This window comes from Triturus cristatus, chromosome 6 (genome assembly GCF_964204655.1).
Source record: "Triturus cristatus chromosome 6, aTriCri1.1, whole genome shotgun sequence".
Taxonomy (NCBI): Eukaryota; Metazoa; Chordata; class Amphibia; order Caudata; family Salamandridae; genus Triturus; species Triturus cristatus.
This window is the reverse complement of record NC_140589.1, coordinates 445,202,963-445,220,103: the sequence shown is the minus strand read 5'-3', so window position 1 is coordinate 445,220,103 and position 17,141 is coordinate 445,202,963. Positions and strand designations below refer to the sequence as shown.

The 17,141-nt window shown below is 46.9% G+C and overlaps 1 protein-coding gene across 1 annotated transcript; it reads left to right on the top strand.

The window, feature by feature from the left end:
• Positions 1-14,446: 14,446 nt before the first annotated feature.
• KIAA1586 (KIAA1586 ortholog) lies at positions 14,447-15,697 on the top strand. Its single transcript, XM_085609606.1, has one exon. It carries the CDS (start codon positions 14,447-14,449, stop codon positions 15,695-15,697), a length of 1,251 nt encoding a protein of 416 aa, XP_085465732.1.
• The last annotated feature ends 1,444 nt before the right edge of the window (positions 15,698-17,141 follow it).

Sequence of the window (17,141 nt, the reverse complement as noted above, 5' to 3'; positions counted from 1 at the left end):
GCAGCAGCGACACACGCGTGACCACCCGCAGGACCTCATGCACACCACGCCAGAATCGCTCCACCTCTGGGCATTCCCACAAAATATGAAGAAAGGTCCCCAAAGAACCACACCCACGCTTACACAACCCGTCCACAGCATAGCCCATAAGCAATAGCCTTGGCCCCGTTATGTAGACCCTATGGAGTATCTTGAGCTGGACGAAGCGAAGGCGGGCCGGTATGGCCACCTCTTTCGGGGAGGCCACCGCAGAGACCCAGTCCTCGTCGTCCAGCTCCAATCCATCGGCAACCCAAGCCTCACGAAGATTAGTCAGCAATCCTGAGCGGTCATTAATCAGTTTTTTATAGATCAATGAGATTGTGCTCTCCGGTACATGTCCATCCAGCACTCTATCCTCCAGAGGAGAGTACTCCGGGATGGAGGCGACGTCCGGGAAGGCGGAGCTTAGTGCATGACGGATCTGCATATACCGAAAGTACTCCCTGTCCTGCAACTGGAATTCCGTCTGCAGCATCTCGAACGTTTTGAATCCCCCCCTCGTCCAGAGATCCCCCACCCTGCTGATGCCTATCATGTCCCACTTCTCGAAGCCCTTCGAGGTCCACAGGGAGCCCAACTGCTCAGATGCGTATAGTGGTGACGCCCGGGTCAAACGATCCTTCCACCCCATCGCTACATTAGCCGCGTGCCACACTCGTACCATGACGCGCGTGGGGCCCGTCAGACGTGCGTCGATCGAGCCGGAGTAGAGCGCTCGATTATAGTCACCACCCGGCAGTAGCATCTTGTCCATTTCAAAGGCCGGGTTTAGGGCGGGCCCGTATAGGCCGTGATTAATCGCAGCCAGCTGGGAGGCCCAATAATACCATTTGATAACCGGGAGGGCAATCCCCCCGTCATACCACGGGAGCGTCAGCTTCGCCAGGGCAATACGCGGTCTCCCGTCCCAGAACAGGCGGCGTTGCAAACTCTCCACCTCGCGGAAGTAGCGCGCCGGGACGAGGTCCATTGTATTCTGCAGTGCGTACAGGAAACGCGGTAGCGACATCATCTTAAACAATGCCGCCCGGCCGAGCGGCGAGAGCGGCAAACGCCTCCAACGCACGACATCCTCCTTCAGACGCTGGAGGGGGGGAAGCAAGTTCCGATCATACCGGGCCTCCGCGTCCAGGGTAATGAAGACACCCAGGTACCTAAATCCCTGCGGGGCGATCTGGATAGGACAGCCCCGCGGAAGGATAGGAGCCTCCCCAGAGAGAACAGACACGCACGATTTAGCCCAGTTGATGACAAGGCCGGAGTTACGACCAAATGAATGCAATACATCAACCAGTACTATCAGTGATTTACGTGGGGAAGCCAGGTACAGGAGAATATCGTCAGCGTATAGAGATACGCGGTCCTCATACTCGGGGGTCCAGCGGAGACCACGAATAGAAGGTTCCCACCGCAGCCACTCCGCCAGGGGCTCCAAGGCAAGCGCAAAAAGGAGCGGCGATAATGGGCAGCCCTGCCGCGTGCCCCTGCCCAACTCAAACGGAGCCGACACTCTACCGTTCACAACCACCTGCGCCAGTGGGCCAGAGTACAACAATTTAACCCAGCTAATAAACCCTGGGCCAAACCCAAATTTCGCGAGCGTCGCCCAAATATATGGCCATTCAAGTGTGTCAAACGCCATAGTGGCGTCCAAAGACGCCAAGATGGCCGGCTCCCGCATGAACGGGACACGTGCGAGCACCCCATGCAAACGCCGCAGGTTAAGCGCTGTGTTGCGATGGGGAATAAAGCCGGACTGGTCCTGGTGGACCAAGTCACACACTACGCCGACCAGCCGATTGGCCAACACCCTGGCGAGAATTTTGGGCTCTGCATTCAATAACGAAATGGGTCGATAGGACGTGACCCGGTCCCGTGGCCTCCCCTCCTTGTGGATAACCACGATGGTAGCCAGACGCTGGTCTAGCGGGAGGGAACCCACCGCGTGGGCCGCAAGGAACATAGCACGGAGATGCGGCGCCATCGTATCCGGTCGCAGTTTATACAACTCGATGGGAAGACCATTAGGACACATGGCCTTGCCGGAAGCGACCGAGCGTATGGCGAGGGCAATTTCTTTGGAGGTTGGAGCGGCGTCCAACGACACTCTGTCCTCCTCCGAAAGGGAAGGCAGCGCGATATCTCTGAGCAGGGCATGGGAATCCTCTTCAGAGCGGGAAGACACCGGGGAATACACCCCATGGAAATAGTCCGCGAAGCAGGAGACAATTTCCTCCGGTTCAGTGACACACACACCATTCGTTTTCTCAATCAACGGGACAACTCGACTCGCTCTCTCCTTTTTGTCCAGCCACGCAATCAATTTACCAGCCTTATCACCAACATCATACAGTCTCCCCTGTTGCTCTCTACTGAGGCCCCTGGCCGCCTCCGTGACGAGGGCCTTATAGGCCGCTTGCTTGAGTTGGAGAACATGTAATTTGTCATCCGTCACCCCACATTCTAGATCCCCCTCCAACTCGGCTATCTCAGCTTCAACACGGGTCACCTCCTCCCGCTCGCACCTCCGGGAGAGGGAAATAAGGGACAGGGCCTCTCCTCAGAGTACTGTCTTAAACGCCTCCCACAGTGAGACCGCCGATGACACAGACCCCACATTCTCGTCAAAATAGCGCTTAAGGGATTTAATCAGCTCTGCGCGAATGGTGGGGTCACGCAGGTACCAGGGATTAATCAGGACCACCCTACCCTCTCCCCTCGAAATAATATCAAAGTGCAACAAGAGTGGAGAGTGGTCCGAAATACCCCGTGCCAAATGGCGTACCTCCCCTACCCTCCCAACGTGTGCCGCCGGAACCAGGACATAATCTAGCCGTGAGAGACTACCATGAGCCCCTGAATGGAAGGTGTACTGTAGCTGCGTGGGATGTTTTAAACGCCAACAATCCACCAGCCCCAGGGTATCCAAAAGGCCAGATAACCACGCTTGGGCCCGGGGGAGATCCCTAGGGGGGTGACGATCCACAGTTCCGGAAACTACAGCATTAAAATCCCCCCCCACCACTAGAATCCCCTCCGGAAGGCAAAGGAGGAGGCGCCCCAGGTCCGCAAAGGTGGTCGTCTGCAGCCCCGGCGGGACATATACTGACACAAAAACGACCACTCTGCCCTCCATTCTGCCCACCAAAACCGTGTAACGTCCCCTATCGTCATGGCGCACCTCTTCAATCGCCAACGGGAGCGAGTTTTTAACCATAATGCCCACACCTCTTGAACCAGACGTGAAGCCCGAATGGGCCACGAGGCGGTAGCCCCGTCGATTCATAGCGCAAAAGGAATTGCCAATGAGGTGCGTCTCCTGCAGAAAAACTATATCGGGCGAAATTCGCTTCAAGAACTGCAGGACCACACCTCGCTTTATCCTGTCCCCCAGTCCATTAACATTCCAGGACAACAAACTCAGTCCTCTACCCCCCATCATAAACAGAAGTCATCACTCGTCCCCCAGAGAGCACTGTAGAGATAACACAATGATACGTTTGCCTTGTGGTGTAAACAAACAACATCCCACCCCAACCCACCCATCCCAACAAAACTCCCCCCTCCCTGCACCCCTGCATGAGCCCGGACAGCCCCCCCAACTTGCAGTGTGCCTGTCGCCCCTATAGAAGAAATTAGCTAGACCCCCTAGAGGAGGAAAGAGTACCCCTCCTAGACCCCACACAACCTCCATGGGAGGGGAATGTACAAAGACAGACGCTTGATCGAAAATAGCATCGTATTCGTCCAGAGTGAGGCCCAATATTGAACCCTCAGTCACGATCTAGTGGGCCATCTCCTCCCGCCGCCCCCCCTGCCATCCCGATCACGATCCCCAGACAGAGTGTCCAGCCAGTCCCCAGCCGCTTCGGGACGATCAAAAAAGTGCGTGCGACCATCCACCTCCACTCGCAGCTTGGCCGGGAAGAGCATGGCGTATTTTAAGTTCAGGTCCCGAAGTCGGCGTTTGACGCCCAGGAAGCTCAGTCTCTGCTTCTGGACCGCTTGGGTGAAATCAGGGTAAAAGTTCACCTCCATATTTTCCAGCTTGACCGGCCCTTGTAGTCTGGAGGCTTGCAGGATCGCGTCTCTGTCCCGAAAATTAAAAATCCGGGCAATGAGAGGTCGCGGAGGGGCTCCGACCTTCGGCCTTCCCCCGGGAACTCTGTGGGCCCTCTCCACGGCAAAAAATCTACTCAGTCCCCGAGGCTGGAGATGGGTAGCGATCAGATCTTCCACAAATAGATCCGCAGCCGCTTCCTCCCGTCCCTCGGGTACTCCGATGATGCGGATGTTGTTCCTCCGGGCCCGACTCTCGGAATCCTCAAGGCGTCGATCCATAAGTGCACTCGCCTGAGTAAGCCGGCGCACCTCCGTTTGCAGTGCCGCCACCTCAGTCGTAAGGCCCGATGCGGTTTGGGCCAAAGAATCAACTCGGTCGTTGGTCTTGGAAAGATCGGCCCTCACCAAGCCGACATCCACAAGGACCGCGTCGATCTTCTGTGCCAGGGTATCAAACCGCTGGCCCACCGAGGCTTTCATCTCTGAAATGGCGCCCATGACGTCGTGGAGAGTCAGATCCGTGGGCAAGTCCGGGGCATCAGAAGGGCCCTCGGGGGACTTGTGCGGTCCGCCGGGAGATCCCCTCTGGAGGGTATAGCGGTCCATGCTGTTGGCCTGATGGACGGTGCCACGCCGGGTCGACTTGGCCTTTGACCGATCTCCATCTTGTTTCGTGGCCATCGCCACTGGTCCCACAATCGCACCAGCAACGCCGTAGAGGGCAGGCAATCAGGGCCACGAGCTCCGGGGGGGGCCACCCCAGATCGGCAGGGTGGGTCACAGCCGGCAGGCAGGCAGGGTCCCCCAGCGAGGCCACACCAACACAAAAGGCTCCGCGATCACACTTGCAGAGACGGTGCAAAAGCGAAAGCGAAAGTGCGGGGTACGCGACTCGCCAGGCCCGGCCCGCCGTTGTTGTTCACTTTGTCACTGGGTCACCCCCCAACGCAAATCCGGGGTCCGGCGAGGAGAAGGCCGCAAACTTCAATCGGTGCTCACTCCGGCACCCGAGGTCCGATTTGAAAACGGAAAACGGGTACCACCTCAACTCAGGTTCACCAACACTGTCCCCTCAACCGAGGCAGGATGAAATCAGGATAGACGTAGGAGGTTGCGGAGGTCCTCGGGAGCCTCGCACCTACGCGGCCATCTTGGTTGCGCGCTAGGCTCCTCTCCAAGTAACAATATTTAATGACATCTAATAACCATTAAGAGAAAAAGTTAAATTAGGCCAGATATGATAAAAAACTTGATAAATGGTAAACCACAACAGCATGTAAATGGAAAAGAATATAACAATACATGAAGAGGGAATCATGTAAGTAAGAGAGGAATTAACTATAGAGAGAGTACAACTTGAATTAAACCAGACACAGTATAAACTCGATAAATGAAAAACTGTAACCTCATGAAAGTAAGAAAGAATGTAACAGTGAATGAAATAGAAAAAAAGAAGAGAAATATGAGAGATGAAGAGTTAGAGAAAGCATAGGGGGAAGAGTAAGATGAAAGGTAAGAAACAAAGGAAAAAGTCGAAAAAAGGGAAGAAGATACGAGTAAATACAAAGCAACAGAAAATGAGAGAAATAGGGGAACACAAAAGGAGTAACATATATCTTTAGCCTGGAGAATAATAAGAGAAAGAGGAAAAGAGAATGACACTAATGGAGGATGAGTAAGAAAACAGTTAGAAAAGTAAAATACCAAATAAGTAAAGGAGGGGTATAGAATTGGAGGAGGGATAGCATGAGATAGAAGAAGTAGAAAAACATAAAGGAAAAGACACATACCTACAAAAGTCCAAAAATGAGGGGGGGGGGGGGGTGAAACCACATGAAAGGGTGGCACATCCAGGTCTCACGAAGGGAGGCACAGGTATGACTGGATATTAGATGGTGTGAGACAACATGATGAACACACAGCGGGGATGCCTATAGGAGAAAGACATAACATTAAACTATAAATTGACAAAAAAAGGTCATAATATAAACAGAACAATAAGAATGAAAATAGCTGGACTAAACATTTTAAAAAAACATGTTTTCTAAGGTATGAGAAATAGAGAGAACAACAACACTAAACAAATTATTATATTCAGCCAAATTGAGGGGTGGAGGCTCTAGATGTATCCATAGTATCGACAGAAATTGAGAAAACATTTCAATTAAACAGGATCCTCATCGGTGGTTGTTTTGTTCCTATATGTAACCTTAAAAAGGCAAGGATGAAAAAGGCCACCAAGACTATGAAGATAAGGTCTCATCTTTAGAAACTCTCTGCACCACTCAGCAGTACTCTTTGCATAGTCCTGTGAGGAAAACAGCGTATGTCCCAGCCATGAGATGGGTTAACTTTTTATAAGCTGATAAAACTTTAAGAAGGTCTTTATATTCCAAGAAATACAAAATTACACCTCTTGGTTGATTAGAAGCAGAAGTATCAGCATGTTGAGGACCCAATCTATGTTGTATGTTTAAAACAGTTTCCACAGGTAAACCCAACACTTTAGGCAGAAAAGATTTGAAAAGGAGAGAGGGTCTGCACCTTCTGTGTTTTCTGGCAGGCCATAAATGTGTACGTTATTCCTTTGATTTCTATTTTTTATTTTAAATCCTCGACGTGCTTCTGTAGAGAGGTTGCTTGTGATTGGAGAGCAGGTACTTTAATTTCAGTCGCCTTGTAAGAAGATACACACTGCTCCACCATAATAAGTATCTCATCTAGTTGGGACCATCTATTTGTCAAAAGTTGAAGCTTTGAATTTGTTTCTTCCATGAAGGGTTTTAAGGCCCATATTTCCTCCAAGAGTAAGTCTAATGAAGCAGGAGGTGGTGATTTTGTAGGGGAGGGAGGGTCTTTTTTGAGGTGCTTAGAGTTAGCTTTGACTGAATTCGCTAGAATGGGTACCATTGACTGCGTCTGTGGAGGTGCGCCAGTCTTTGGTGAAGAAGCAGAAGCAGACTCCGTCATGGCAAACTTTGTGAAGATTGTAGAGTTTTTGATAAGTCTGTTATTCGGAGATGAGATAGAGGAAGAAAGCTTCCACAGCCTCCCCATAAATTGAGCAAGAATAACCTGAGAGGAATGTAAGTAGTTTGATATCACAAAAATCAGTTGCGGAGGAGGGCCAAATATCAAAAGGAAACCAAGAGCAGTCAGTGTGTTAAAGAACAAGTAAGCTGTTATAACATGGGGATCATCTATTATTGGGAAATAGAAATATCACGTGTTGTTGAAAGCAGTGATTCTCTGCACACAGGATAATGGTGAGGAAAGAAAAATAGCGAGGTAAACGACATACGTAGCCTCAGCACCTCAAGAGTAACCAACGTTACGACCGCATTCGTGAGGAAAGAACAAAGGTTGTTTAAAAAATAAATGCACAATACATCGGCAACATCAACTTGTCCAGTAATAACAGGACCCAGCCATAAAAAAGAAGAAGCCATGTTATGGCATGTTGAAGGGAGCCCAAAACATTGGCTGGTGAAATGTGCGCACCGCTGCAGCATAATGAGGCGGGTGACTTCAGGGAGCGTACCATGAAATGGTGGCCACGTCTGAGGTGGCAGCGAGGTTGAGAAAAATCTGCAGAATTCGATGCTGGCATGCCACCTGCACAACCAGGATATCGTCGGGTGTTCCCTGAGTCAGAAACCGCACTTCAGAAGACTAAAGAGTCGCCGGACTCGTACATAGCAGTCTTTCCCTGCGCCGGCCCGCCGGAGCTCACGGAGTGTCCACAATCTTCCGTGGGCATCAAGCCACACCGCCTCATGGCTGTAGATTTATACCTGGAGGTAATCACCTGTAAACCAATTGTACTTGTACTAGCCCATTATTTTGATTATTTTTTGTATTTCACTTCAGCAATACATTGCTTAATTATCCTGTTTTCCCATTTGGCAGTATTCTTGTGTACTACTAGTCGTACTCTACTCAGTCTGGTCTCCCTCAGGTGACTGATTCATTTTAGCAAAGCTTGCATATCAAACAGCATTAACTCAGTTTGAAAATTTAATTATTTAGTTCCCTGCAATAATATTCATCATCCTACAGTTTGAGTTCAGCTAGGAGGGAATAGAAACAATCTGGTGCTTCTAGTATTTGACTAGTCCACTAGCATGCTCCTACTGTCTACTACTACCACCATGGCACCTTGGGAAACCATCAGCATGCAGCCATTGATTTACCTAATCACAGGTAAGAGAGAAGAAATGTGGGGGATTATTTCAATATGCAATAATCTGTAGACTTTGGAAATTAATGATTCACACTCCCATACCCCTTCTGAGTCCATTAGGGTTAGTTGCAAACTGCATAGACTAGGAGGAAAGACTGACAGTAGTAGGACAAGTGAGGATGCAGCATCTATCTGTTGGTGTGTTACACTATCGGCAGATTTTAAAAAATGTCTGCAGCCCTGCAGCAAAGGAAACAGTGCCAAGTAAAACAGCAACCCCCCAAAAACGATTTACATCATGTGTAAAACTATAAATAATGTATTCCCCTAACACATAAATAAACTAGAATGAAAGAAACCCACAACACCTGACCCATCCCTCTCCCTAACCCCAAGCAATGTCCAGTAAAGTAGGTCCCAAACCTTGTCTGTAAGAAATTCAAATGTCCATAAAAAAAGAATACCCATATTTTCCCCAAATCCCACATTCCCATCCTCTCCCCAACAAGTCTGAGAGGACTATCTAGCGGTGGGCTAGGAGCCAAGTCTTTCTCTCCAGCTGGTCGAATCGCTCCTCGATCCTGGGATCCTGAGGACCAATGATGCACTGAAAGATTTCACATGAACAACAGGGGAGAGCAGCAGTGGTTGATGACTTGCTGCGGGTGGCTGCCAGACCACAGCACTGTACCACCAGAGGCACTTGGGAGGCCTGGCTGGGGCCCGGGGCATTGGAGGCTGCAGCTGCTGCCTCCTCCTCCTCCGCCAGAGCCACCATCAGCTGATATTCTGCCCTGAAGGCCTCTAGCTTGCGTTGACGGGTCTTTGCTGCTAACTCCTGCCTGTTGGGTAGGGAAGGAGTAGCTATAGAAAGAAAGAAAATATACAATTGTAACCAATACTCTTAGCAAAACAGTAACACCAGATTATACACATACAATTATAGTGGCACAGTGGCACTAGCAGTACATAACATTTGTGGTATCCTCAATTCCTTAGCCGTAAGATTTGGATGTGATTAGAGTTTCGGGCATTAGGCACTATGGAGTAACAAGTATTCTTCTCTCTCTTTTTTAGCTAAATTAATCTTGTAGACATGCAAGCTCAGTCAGCTTGCTCCCTGTACAGACATACTTGTGCCACAGAATTGCGTTACTTTACTACTGTCTGCAGGTGGGGCAGCTGTACTACACATTTTTCTATTTTTCTATTATGGCCATACTCTGTTAAATTAATGGCAAATCCTCGATTTCACTTATACCCTGACTACTACAACAAGGCAGATGATATGATTACTAATGTGAATGATGACGTGAGGCACTACTATTGTTTGTTTGTAACCATGCAACCGATAAGCCACCCATGGCTGCCACGGTCAAAATGACCTGGGTGCAGTGCTTTAAATGGGCCGGTACTCACCGGTACTGAGTGCCGGCACTTCTCTTTTTTACCCCCAAGAGCACCGGCACTTTTTCCTTACAAAGGAGAGTACCGGTACTCATTCAATCAGGTCAGCGTTTCAGGTACAGTGAGCATGCGTCACATTTTTGCACTGTGACACATGCTCACATGATGGCTGTAATGTGTGCCGTAGCGCAGCAGTGATGTGGCACAGCCAAGCAACATCTGACGTCACCCGCCAGGTAGTTGTTTGGCGCGAAGGATCGGAAGGCCTTTAAAAAGGCCAGTTTAGACTGGTTTTCCCGTTTTGGTTTCCCAGCGCAGGACGGAAAGAAGAGCCACAGGATCAGCACAGAAGAGCAGAATCGTGAAGGGATTTGCCATCGCCAGCGAGGAACCCTCTCCATCAACTCCTCGGTACATAGGTTAGTACCCTGCACGCTTTTTGTTTTGTTTCTGCCTCTGCTGGAACGCAGGATTGATGGGCCCCTTGGAAAGATATAATGCAGGGCACCGTGGTGAAGTGCAGCAGCCGCCCCTGCATTACACAAGCACCCTAATTTGTTTTAGACTACCGTGCCTGAAACAAATTAGTGTGCTTGTGTAATGCAGGGGAGGCTGCTGCACTTCATCCCGGTGCCCTGCATTACATCTCTCCAGAGGGCCCATCAATCCTGCGTTCCAGCAGAGGCAGAAACAAAACAAAAGGAATCTAATAAATTCCTTTCCTGCTGTAGCTGTTTCTGCCTCTGCTGCTGTGTTTCACTCCGATCCTCACTGCTGGCCGGCTCCTCTCTCCATGGGCAAATCTTCAGGAGGGTTTGTATGGGGCGACCCCCCCCTCTTCCCCCAACCCAAGTATACTTCTTTATTTAGTCCGGTTTTATGGCGTTTATTCAGGCCAAGTGTTTGTACAATTAAAACGTTTGGGCAGCAGCGACTGGTATCTGGGCTAGCAGGTCTTTAAAAAATCACAGACGTGTAATTTGCCTTTTTGATGACCCCTGGAGTGCAATACACTGTTTTGGTCTTCAGTATTTTGCCATTTTTAGGTCTCGCCTGAGCCAGCACTTTAGCGCTGCTCTCGCGAGAGATTTTGTAAATTGGGGGATTTGAAAGTGCAAACTAGTGCTTTCAGGCCGCCAACTACAGTGCATGTGTGCGGGGCGCGCGCACCATTTGGCAGCCTGCGTGATCTTTCTTGGCCGCTTTGATGTTCTTAGTGAGCCGCGCGGCCACTGAGAACATCAAAGCGGTCGCGATTACTTTCACTTTAGCGGCCGCACGGCCGCTTTCATGTGAGTCCTATCGCATTGCAAATGCTTGTATTTTGTTCGCTTTCAGGTTCTATTGTTGCCCAGAGAGTCATTCTTGTCTCAAAGGACTCACTGGACGGCAGTTTGCAGCGGAGCTCCATGTGGTCGCCTCTTTGCGCTTATTAGCTTTGCAAGCTGTAATTAAACACAAACCTGTGTTCAGCCTCTTCATCATGTTTCCCGCCGTTTCATACCACAAAAATTGGCACTGCTGTTCGATTCTTATTCTTGGTTCCATGTTACAAATAAGCAAATGTATACACACGCATATTCGCACAAGTCACTGAAAATGGTTTTAAAGTTATCCAATGACAGTAGGGTCCGTTAATAAAAGGAGTTCAATTTGCTTTTGAAATAACTGCCCTGCCAGTCACTGGTAGCAGTGTACGTTTATATCTTTCTATTCAACTAACTTCTTAAGGGTATGGAAGGGGCCATGTGGAGTATTCGATAAACCATGTTAACGGTTTGCCCTGACAACATACTTTCTAGTGTGTGCTCGCCACCCGGAAGTGACGTAACCAGTGGGTGGGAGTCAGAGGGCCAGTTTCTTCCTCTGTCTCCGTTTAGTTCATTTTCCCTGATCCCTGCTGTCGGTGGTGGCCGCTGTTCAATAGTCTGTTGCGTTTCTGCCGGTCAGCAGCTCCACGGGTTCGGTGGACGATTTGCGTTCAGTATGGGAATAAGCGAAGAGCGAATCACCATTGATACCAGGTTAAATAAAGTTTGTTTTTTTGTTTTTGAAAAAAAGGCAGGTTAGAGAAACTTGGAGCCAAGCTGCTTTACTCAGCTCTTTTGCTGATGTTAATCTGTCTGATAGTAACGCGAGGAAGCGGAGACAAGGGTGCCTGTCTGCTCAGTGCAGTTAAACAACCCGCCCTATACAGTTAAGAAGGGATTTTATATTCGACAATCTATAGACTGGAGCATACTGTTACAATCTGCTACAGTTGCAACCTTTATTTATGCACTAGTCCTGAACAAGCGATCTCTTTTATTCCTAAATATTAGCCTCGTTGTTTGTGACAACGCATGCCAACATCCGAGAACATCTTTAATCAGTAGTTAGATTTGGTAATAATTTAAGTATCTCCTTAGCTTGCATTGGAGCAGAGAAATTGTTAAAGGGAAAGCTAAAATTACACGTTTTTATGTTTAAAATATCTGTGTCCCGCCTAAAAGAGGAGTTTTCGCATTTATATTTAGCAGGGGCCAGCCGATCCAAACTTTGGGGGACAGGAGGCTGTGGGGGCGCCGCCACCTTGAGTGCTGTATCAAAGTCACTTGTAGGGGTCTTGGGGTCCTTTCTGGTGCTCTTTACCAGGACAGCCAGTCCAGGCTTCCACCGTCAATCTGTGTGGAATGTGTTGAAGGTGCTACTGAGGTACGAGATAATGAGCGGAGAACCACCTTCATCAAGGTCTGTCACTTATGGGTACTGGTACTCTCCGTGCCCGATGAGAAGTTCCGGTATTCAAGGGGAGACAATAAATAAGCATTTGCAACGCAATAGTTCTCGTATTTACAGAGTTTGAGCTATCGGCATTGTAAATGACAATGCCTTTTATGTGTTGTGAAAACTTGCAAGCAGGGCATAAAACACACCCTTTGTACTTAAGGTTCTTGCTTATAAGAAGCAAGGCTGGCAGTAAAAGAGGCGCAGTTAATGCTAGCCTTGCTTCTCGTAAGCAACTACTATTAGTACAAAGAGCATGTTTATGCACGGCTTGCAGGTTTTCAAAACACATAAATAAAAGCCATTGTCATTTACAATGCCAATAGCTTAAACTCTCGCAAATGCGAGACCTATTGCATTGCAAATGCTTGTTATAGTTGTTGTCCTTTATACAACTCTCCAATTTACACCAGAAGTGGTGTTTAGATTTGTACCTAACAAGCGTATTAGTGAATATCATGGGTTCTCACTTACATTGTTGTTTGCCTAGGATCACACAATTTGGGAAAGTGGGGAAGCCAGGATTAATCCCAGGTTTTCTTGTTTCACATTGTGCAGTTGACCAGAAATCAGAAAATCTTGGATTAATCCTGGCTTCCCCACTTTACCAAATTGTGTGATCCTACACAATTGTTTATACTTTCCCTCCTTTTACTTCATTACCACATATAGGAGAACCTTGCAATATTACTTCAGGATATGCGCTTTACAAAATCCTCCCGTGTTTGATTGATAAATTATAGTGATCGTGTATAATGGGACCCCAGGCTGTCAAGAGGATGAACGTAAGTTCAATATCGGCATTGCTGTCAGGGTGGAGGGAAGAATTCATGTTTTTAAATTCACATTTGAAAACCATCACTTTTTTCTTTCAGTTTAACTACCTCGGGCTTTGTGAGACGTTGCGAACAGGGAGAGGTTGTTGGTGTCAGGCGTTAGGTTGCTACAGATCCAAGTTCAATCTGCGTAGTGGAAATGAGTTTGCTGAAGTGGTTGCAAAAGGATAATGCCTCTCAAGGCACTAAAAGGAAGCAAATGGAGCCGGAGTATGCTGACGATATTGAATGTGCTGTATCTGATTGTGGTAATACAAATCATAATGTAGATGATTAGATTACTGTGGACACTGCTGTACCTCAATCTAGTGAGAATTTGTCCTCTTAGCCTGACAAAACATAGCTTTTTACCACATCTGCTACGAAGGAGCTCAAAGAGGGGGACATACCAGACTGCTGGAATATTGAGCAAATGCATTATTTCTGCAAAGAATATAGCTGGCTAATTGTTGAAAGTAAAAAATTAGGCTGCTCAACATGTAGATCGCTAACAACACTGGGTGCAAATAAAACCCAAGGCTTAAGATTTGCACACGAATGGTCCTATTGCAACGTAACTCATTATGGAAAAGAGAAATGTAAGCAGCAGATGTCCCTACGGAAAAAATCAGAGAGCATAAATTTTCAACAGCTCATGTCACTGCTGAAAAAATTGTACAAGAGTCCCTGAGACAGAGCATGGAAAATCATGCACATTTAATGTACATTGCAGAACAGGAAACAACATGCCACGTGTTTCGTACAGCATGTAAAATAGGGAAACATGGGCGGCCATTTGTAGATATTTCACTTGATGTTGATGTGCAACAGCTGAATGGATTAAATATGGGCCGTGTTCTGCACAGTAACAATTCATGTGCTGACATTTTAGACCATATAGCTTCAGGCATGAGGAAAAAACTTGTACAGGACATATTGGAAAAAAAACGTAAAATATGCTTGTTAATTGACGACATTTAGTGGAAAATCTGTGCTTGTCCTTTGCTTGCGTGCTGCGGTCGCAAATGATTCTTATGTGCGTACTTTTATTTTGACTTACTTGAACTTGATGGCACCACAGCTAATGATATTATCACTGCTCTGACTGAGTGTCTACACAAGCTTTCTTCCAGAGTGTTTGATCGCCTTGGCCTTTGATGGTGCATCAGTTATGCTTGGGAAGCAGGCTGGAGTTGCAACACAGCTTCAGATTCACAATCCAGGATTATTTGTGTGGCACTGTAGCAATCATCGGTTGGAGCTAGCTGTGGGAGATGTTATGAAAGAAATTTCAGGCATAAATCACTTTCAGATTTTCTTTTACAAACTGTATTCTTTGTACCATGCTTCACCTAAAAATCAAAGGGAACTGAGGCAGTGTGCAAAGGAAATTGAGCAGCATTTTCTTGTAATTGGACGGATTCTTTCCATTCACTTGGTTGCTTCCAGTGAAAGAAGCGTAAAGGCTGTTTGGCAGAGCTTTTCATCACTACACCAGCATTTCTCAAAAGCTGCTGCTGACCAAAAACGTGATGCCAGAGATAGAGCAAAATATGCTGGCCTTAACAATATTCTGACCTCTTGCTCATTTGTTAAGAATGTTGGTGTCATGTTGGACGCTCTAGCAGAATTGAGTGACTTTTCACGCCAGCTTCAGCGCAATGATACAACTCTTCCAGATGCTGAAAAATTGCTGACAAGGGCAGTCAGGGTCTTTGAATCAATGGTTAACACCCCTGGTCCATACACTGAGGAAGCCATGGAAGCCTGCAGCAGCCTAAAATTCAGGGGTGTAGAACTGCATGAAAAGAGTACATTTCCAATGATAAATGCAGGTCAATTCTACAGGAGCTTAGCTGAAAACCTAAAAACAAGATTTTCCAATACAAAATCGTCCCATGTCAGCACTAAAATGACAGACACTCCCAAAGCAGACAACTTGAAATTGTTTACGCAGCACATAAAACTGCTTTATCCTGAAAACTGGCCAGAAGACAGCATGGATATACAATATGGTGACAAGGATGTGAGGCAGCTCTGTCAAATCTTGAGAGTAAATGTGGTCGATAGTATCAGGGGATTTAGAGAGTACAAGGAAGTCAAAGCTGTCTACATGCCTCTAGATTTTATGCCATTGATGAAAGCTGTTGAAGCCATTGCTGTATCCACCAGTGAATGTGAAAGAGGCTTTAGCTCTATGAATGATCTGCTTACACCAAAGAGAAATTGTCTTTCCACAAATCGTCTGTCGTCCCTTCTGTTCTTGAAATGTGTAGGCCCACCTATTCAAAGGTTTGAACCACTACCATATGTTAAAACATGGTTGCAACTAGGAAGGAGATCAGCTGATGAGACAGCTTGTCGTTCACGCAACCAGGGTGGAGAAAAGTCCCCTTTTGAAGCTATGTGGACGCTTTTTTGATGAATGACAAACACTGCTGATCTTTTTATAACCTTTAATGGCAATTTCCAAGCTTCCAAATGCAGTCCCACAACATTTTCGTTTTTTTGTATTTTTCCAGTTTTGCTGAATATGTCGGGCTTTAACTAAACTGTGTCCTGTTCGATTAATAAACTTTCTTTTTTGCAATTTATCTTGGTGGACTGAATTCCAGACTGTACTTTCATGAGACCAATGCCTCTGATAAAAAGGAAGACCCGATGGCTACCTATTCAATAATCTGTCAACTAGTATTGGTTGGTAGAAAAATTGTCTACTTTTCTTCTATAAGCTGGCCATGGTCGCTGAATCTGTGCATAATAAATGTGATTCATGTGCCATTTGTGCACCGGCAATTTCATATGCAATATTTGAAAGAGAATGTTAAAAGTATTTTAAATACATGTAAGGGTATCAACAATATATTACAGATTGAAGCAATTTGTCATTATTTGCACCCCAAAAAATTATTGCGCCTTTTAAAGTGACAATAGCCCCACCCATTGTCCTACCTCCTAGCCCCGCCTTCTTGCCACGCCGCCAGGTCACAGCTCAAATTGATGAGTACCTGTACATTTTTTTCCCATTTAAAGCACGGCCTGGGTGGGAAGCCCAAGTGAGCCTCGGAATCGGAGGGAGGCGATTAATGATGGGTGTGTACATACATAATATATATTTTGTGTTTGTAAACTACTGTGAGTCAAGGGAGTATTCTGAAATACAACCTCAAACCTTTGAATCAAAAACCTTGAAAAAAACAGTCCTTGTTTATTCTTCTTCCCAAGGATTTTTCTATTTATCATTGCATTGTTCTCCTAGCATTATTTGTATTCTTCTTCACCCTTGGCTTTGCTACTCTGGCATGGTTCAATTTTCTTTCACATTCTCGTCATCCTGTCTTCACCTATGATACCATCCAGGCATCCATCCATCCAAACATGGTTATCATTCTCAACAAACCTTTCACTAACAACATACATTTACCACCCATATGTCCCTGCTTTCCTTTGATTTTGAACCATCAAACTCCCAGAGGATTCCTTTCACCCATACAGTTTCACTCACCTAGGCAGGCATCCTTTCTTCCACCTTACAACCATCCTTCAACCACCCATGCATCCTATCAGCCACCTATATGCATCCCGTGACCACTTCACCAAAGCATCCTTCTCTGCCAGTCATATATTACACCATGTCACCTGTCCTTCCTTCTTCCATTCTTCTTTCACTTTTCCATCAACCCATCAAGGTCGTCTGACTCTTAGTCTTCTTCATAAAACTTCCTCTGCTGAGTTGAAAATTACATGGAAGAGGCCATTAGATACTCAACTCCTGCTAATGCTAAGTAAAGGGTGCCATATTTAACTGTTCACAACAACTTAGTCTCAATATTACAGTGCACACCCTTGTAGCGAGTGTATAAATT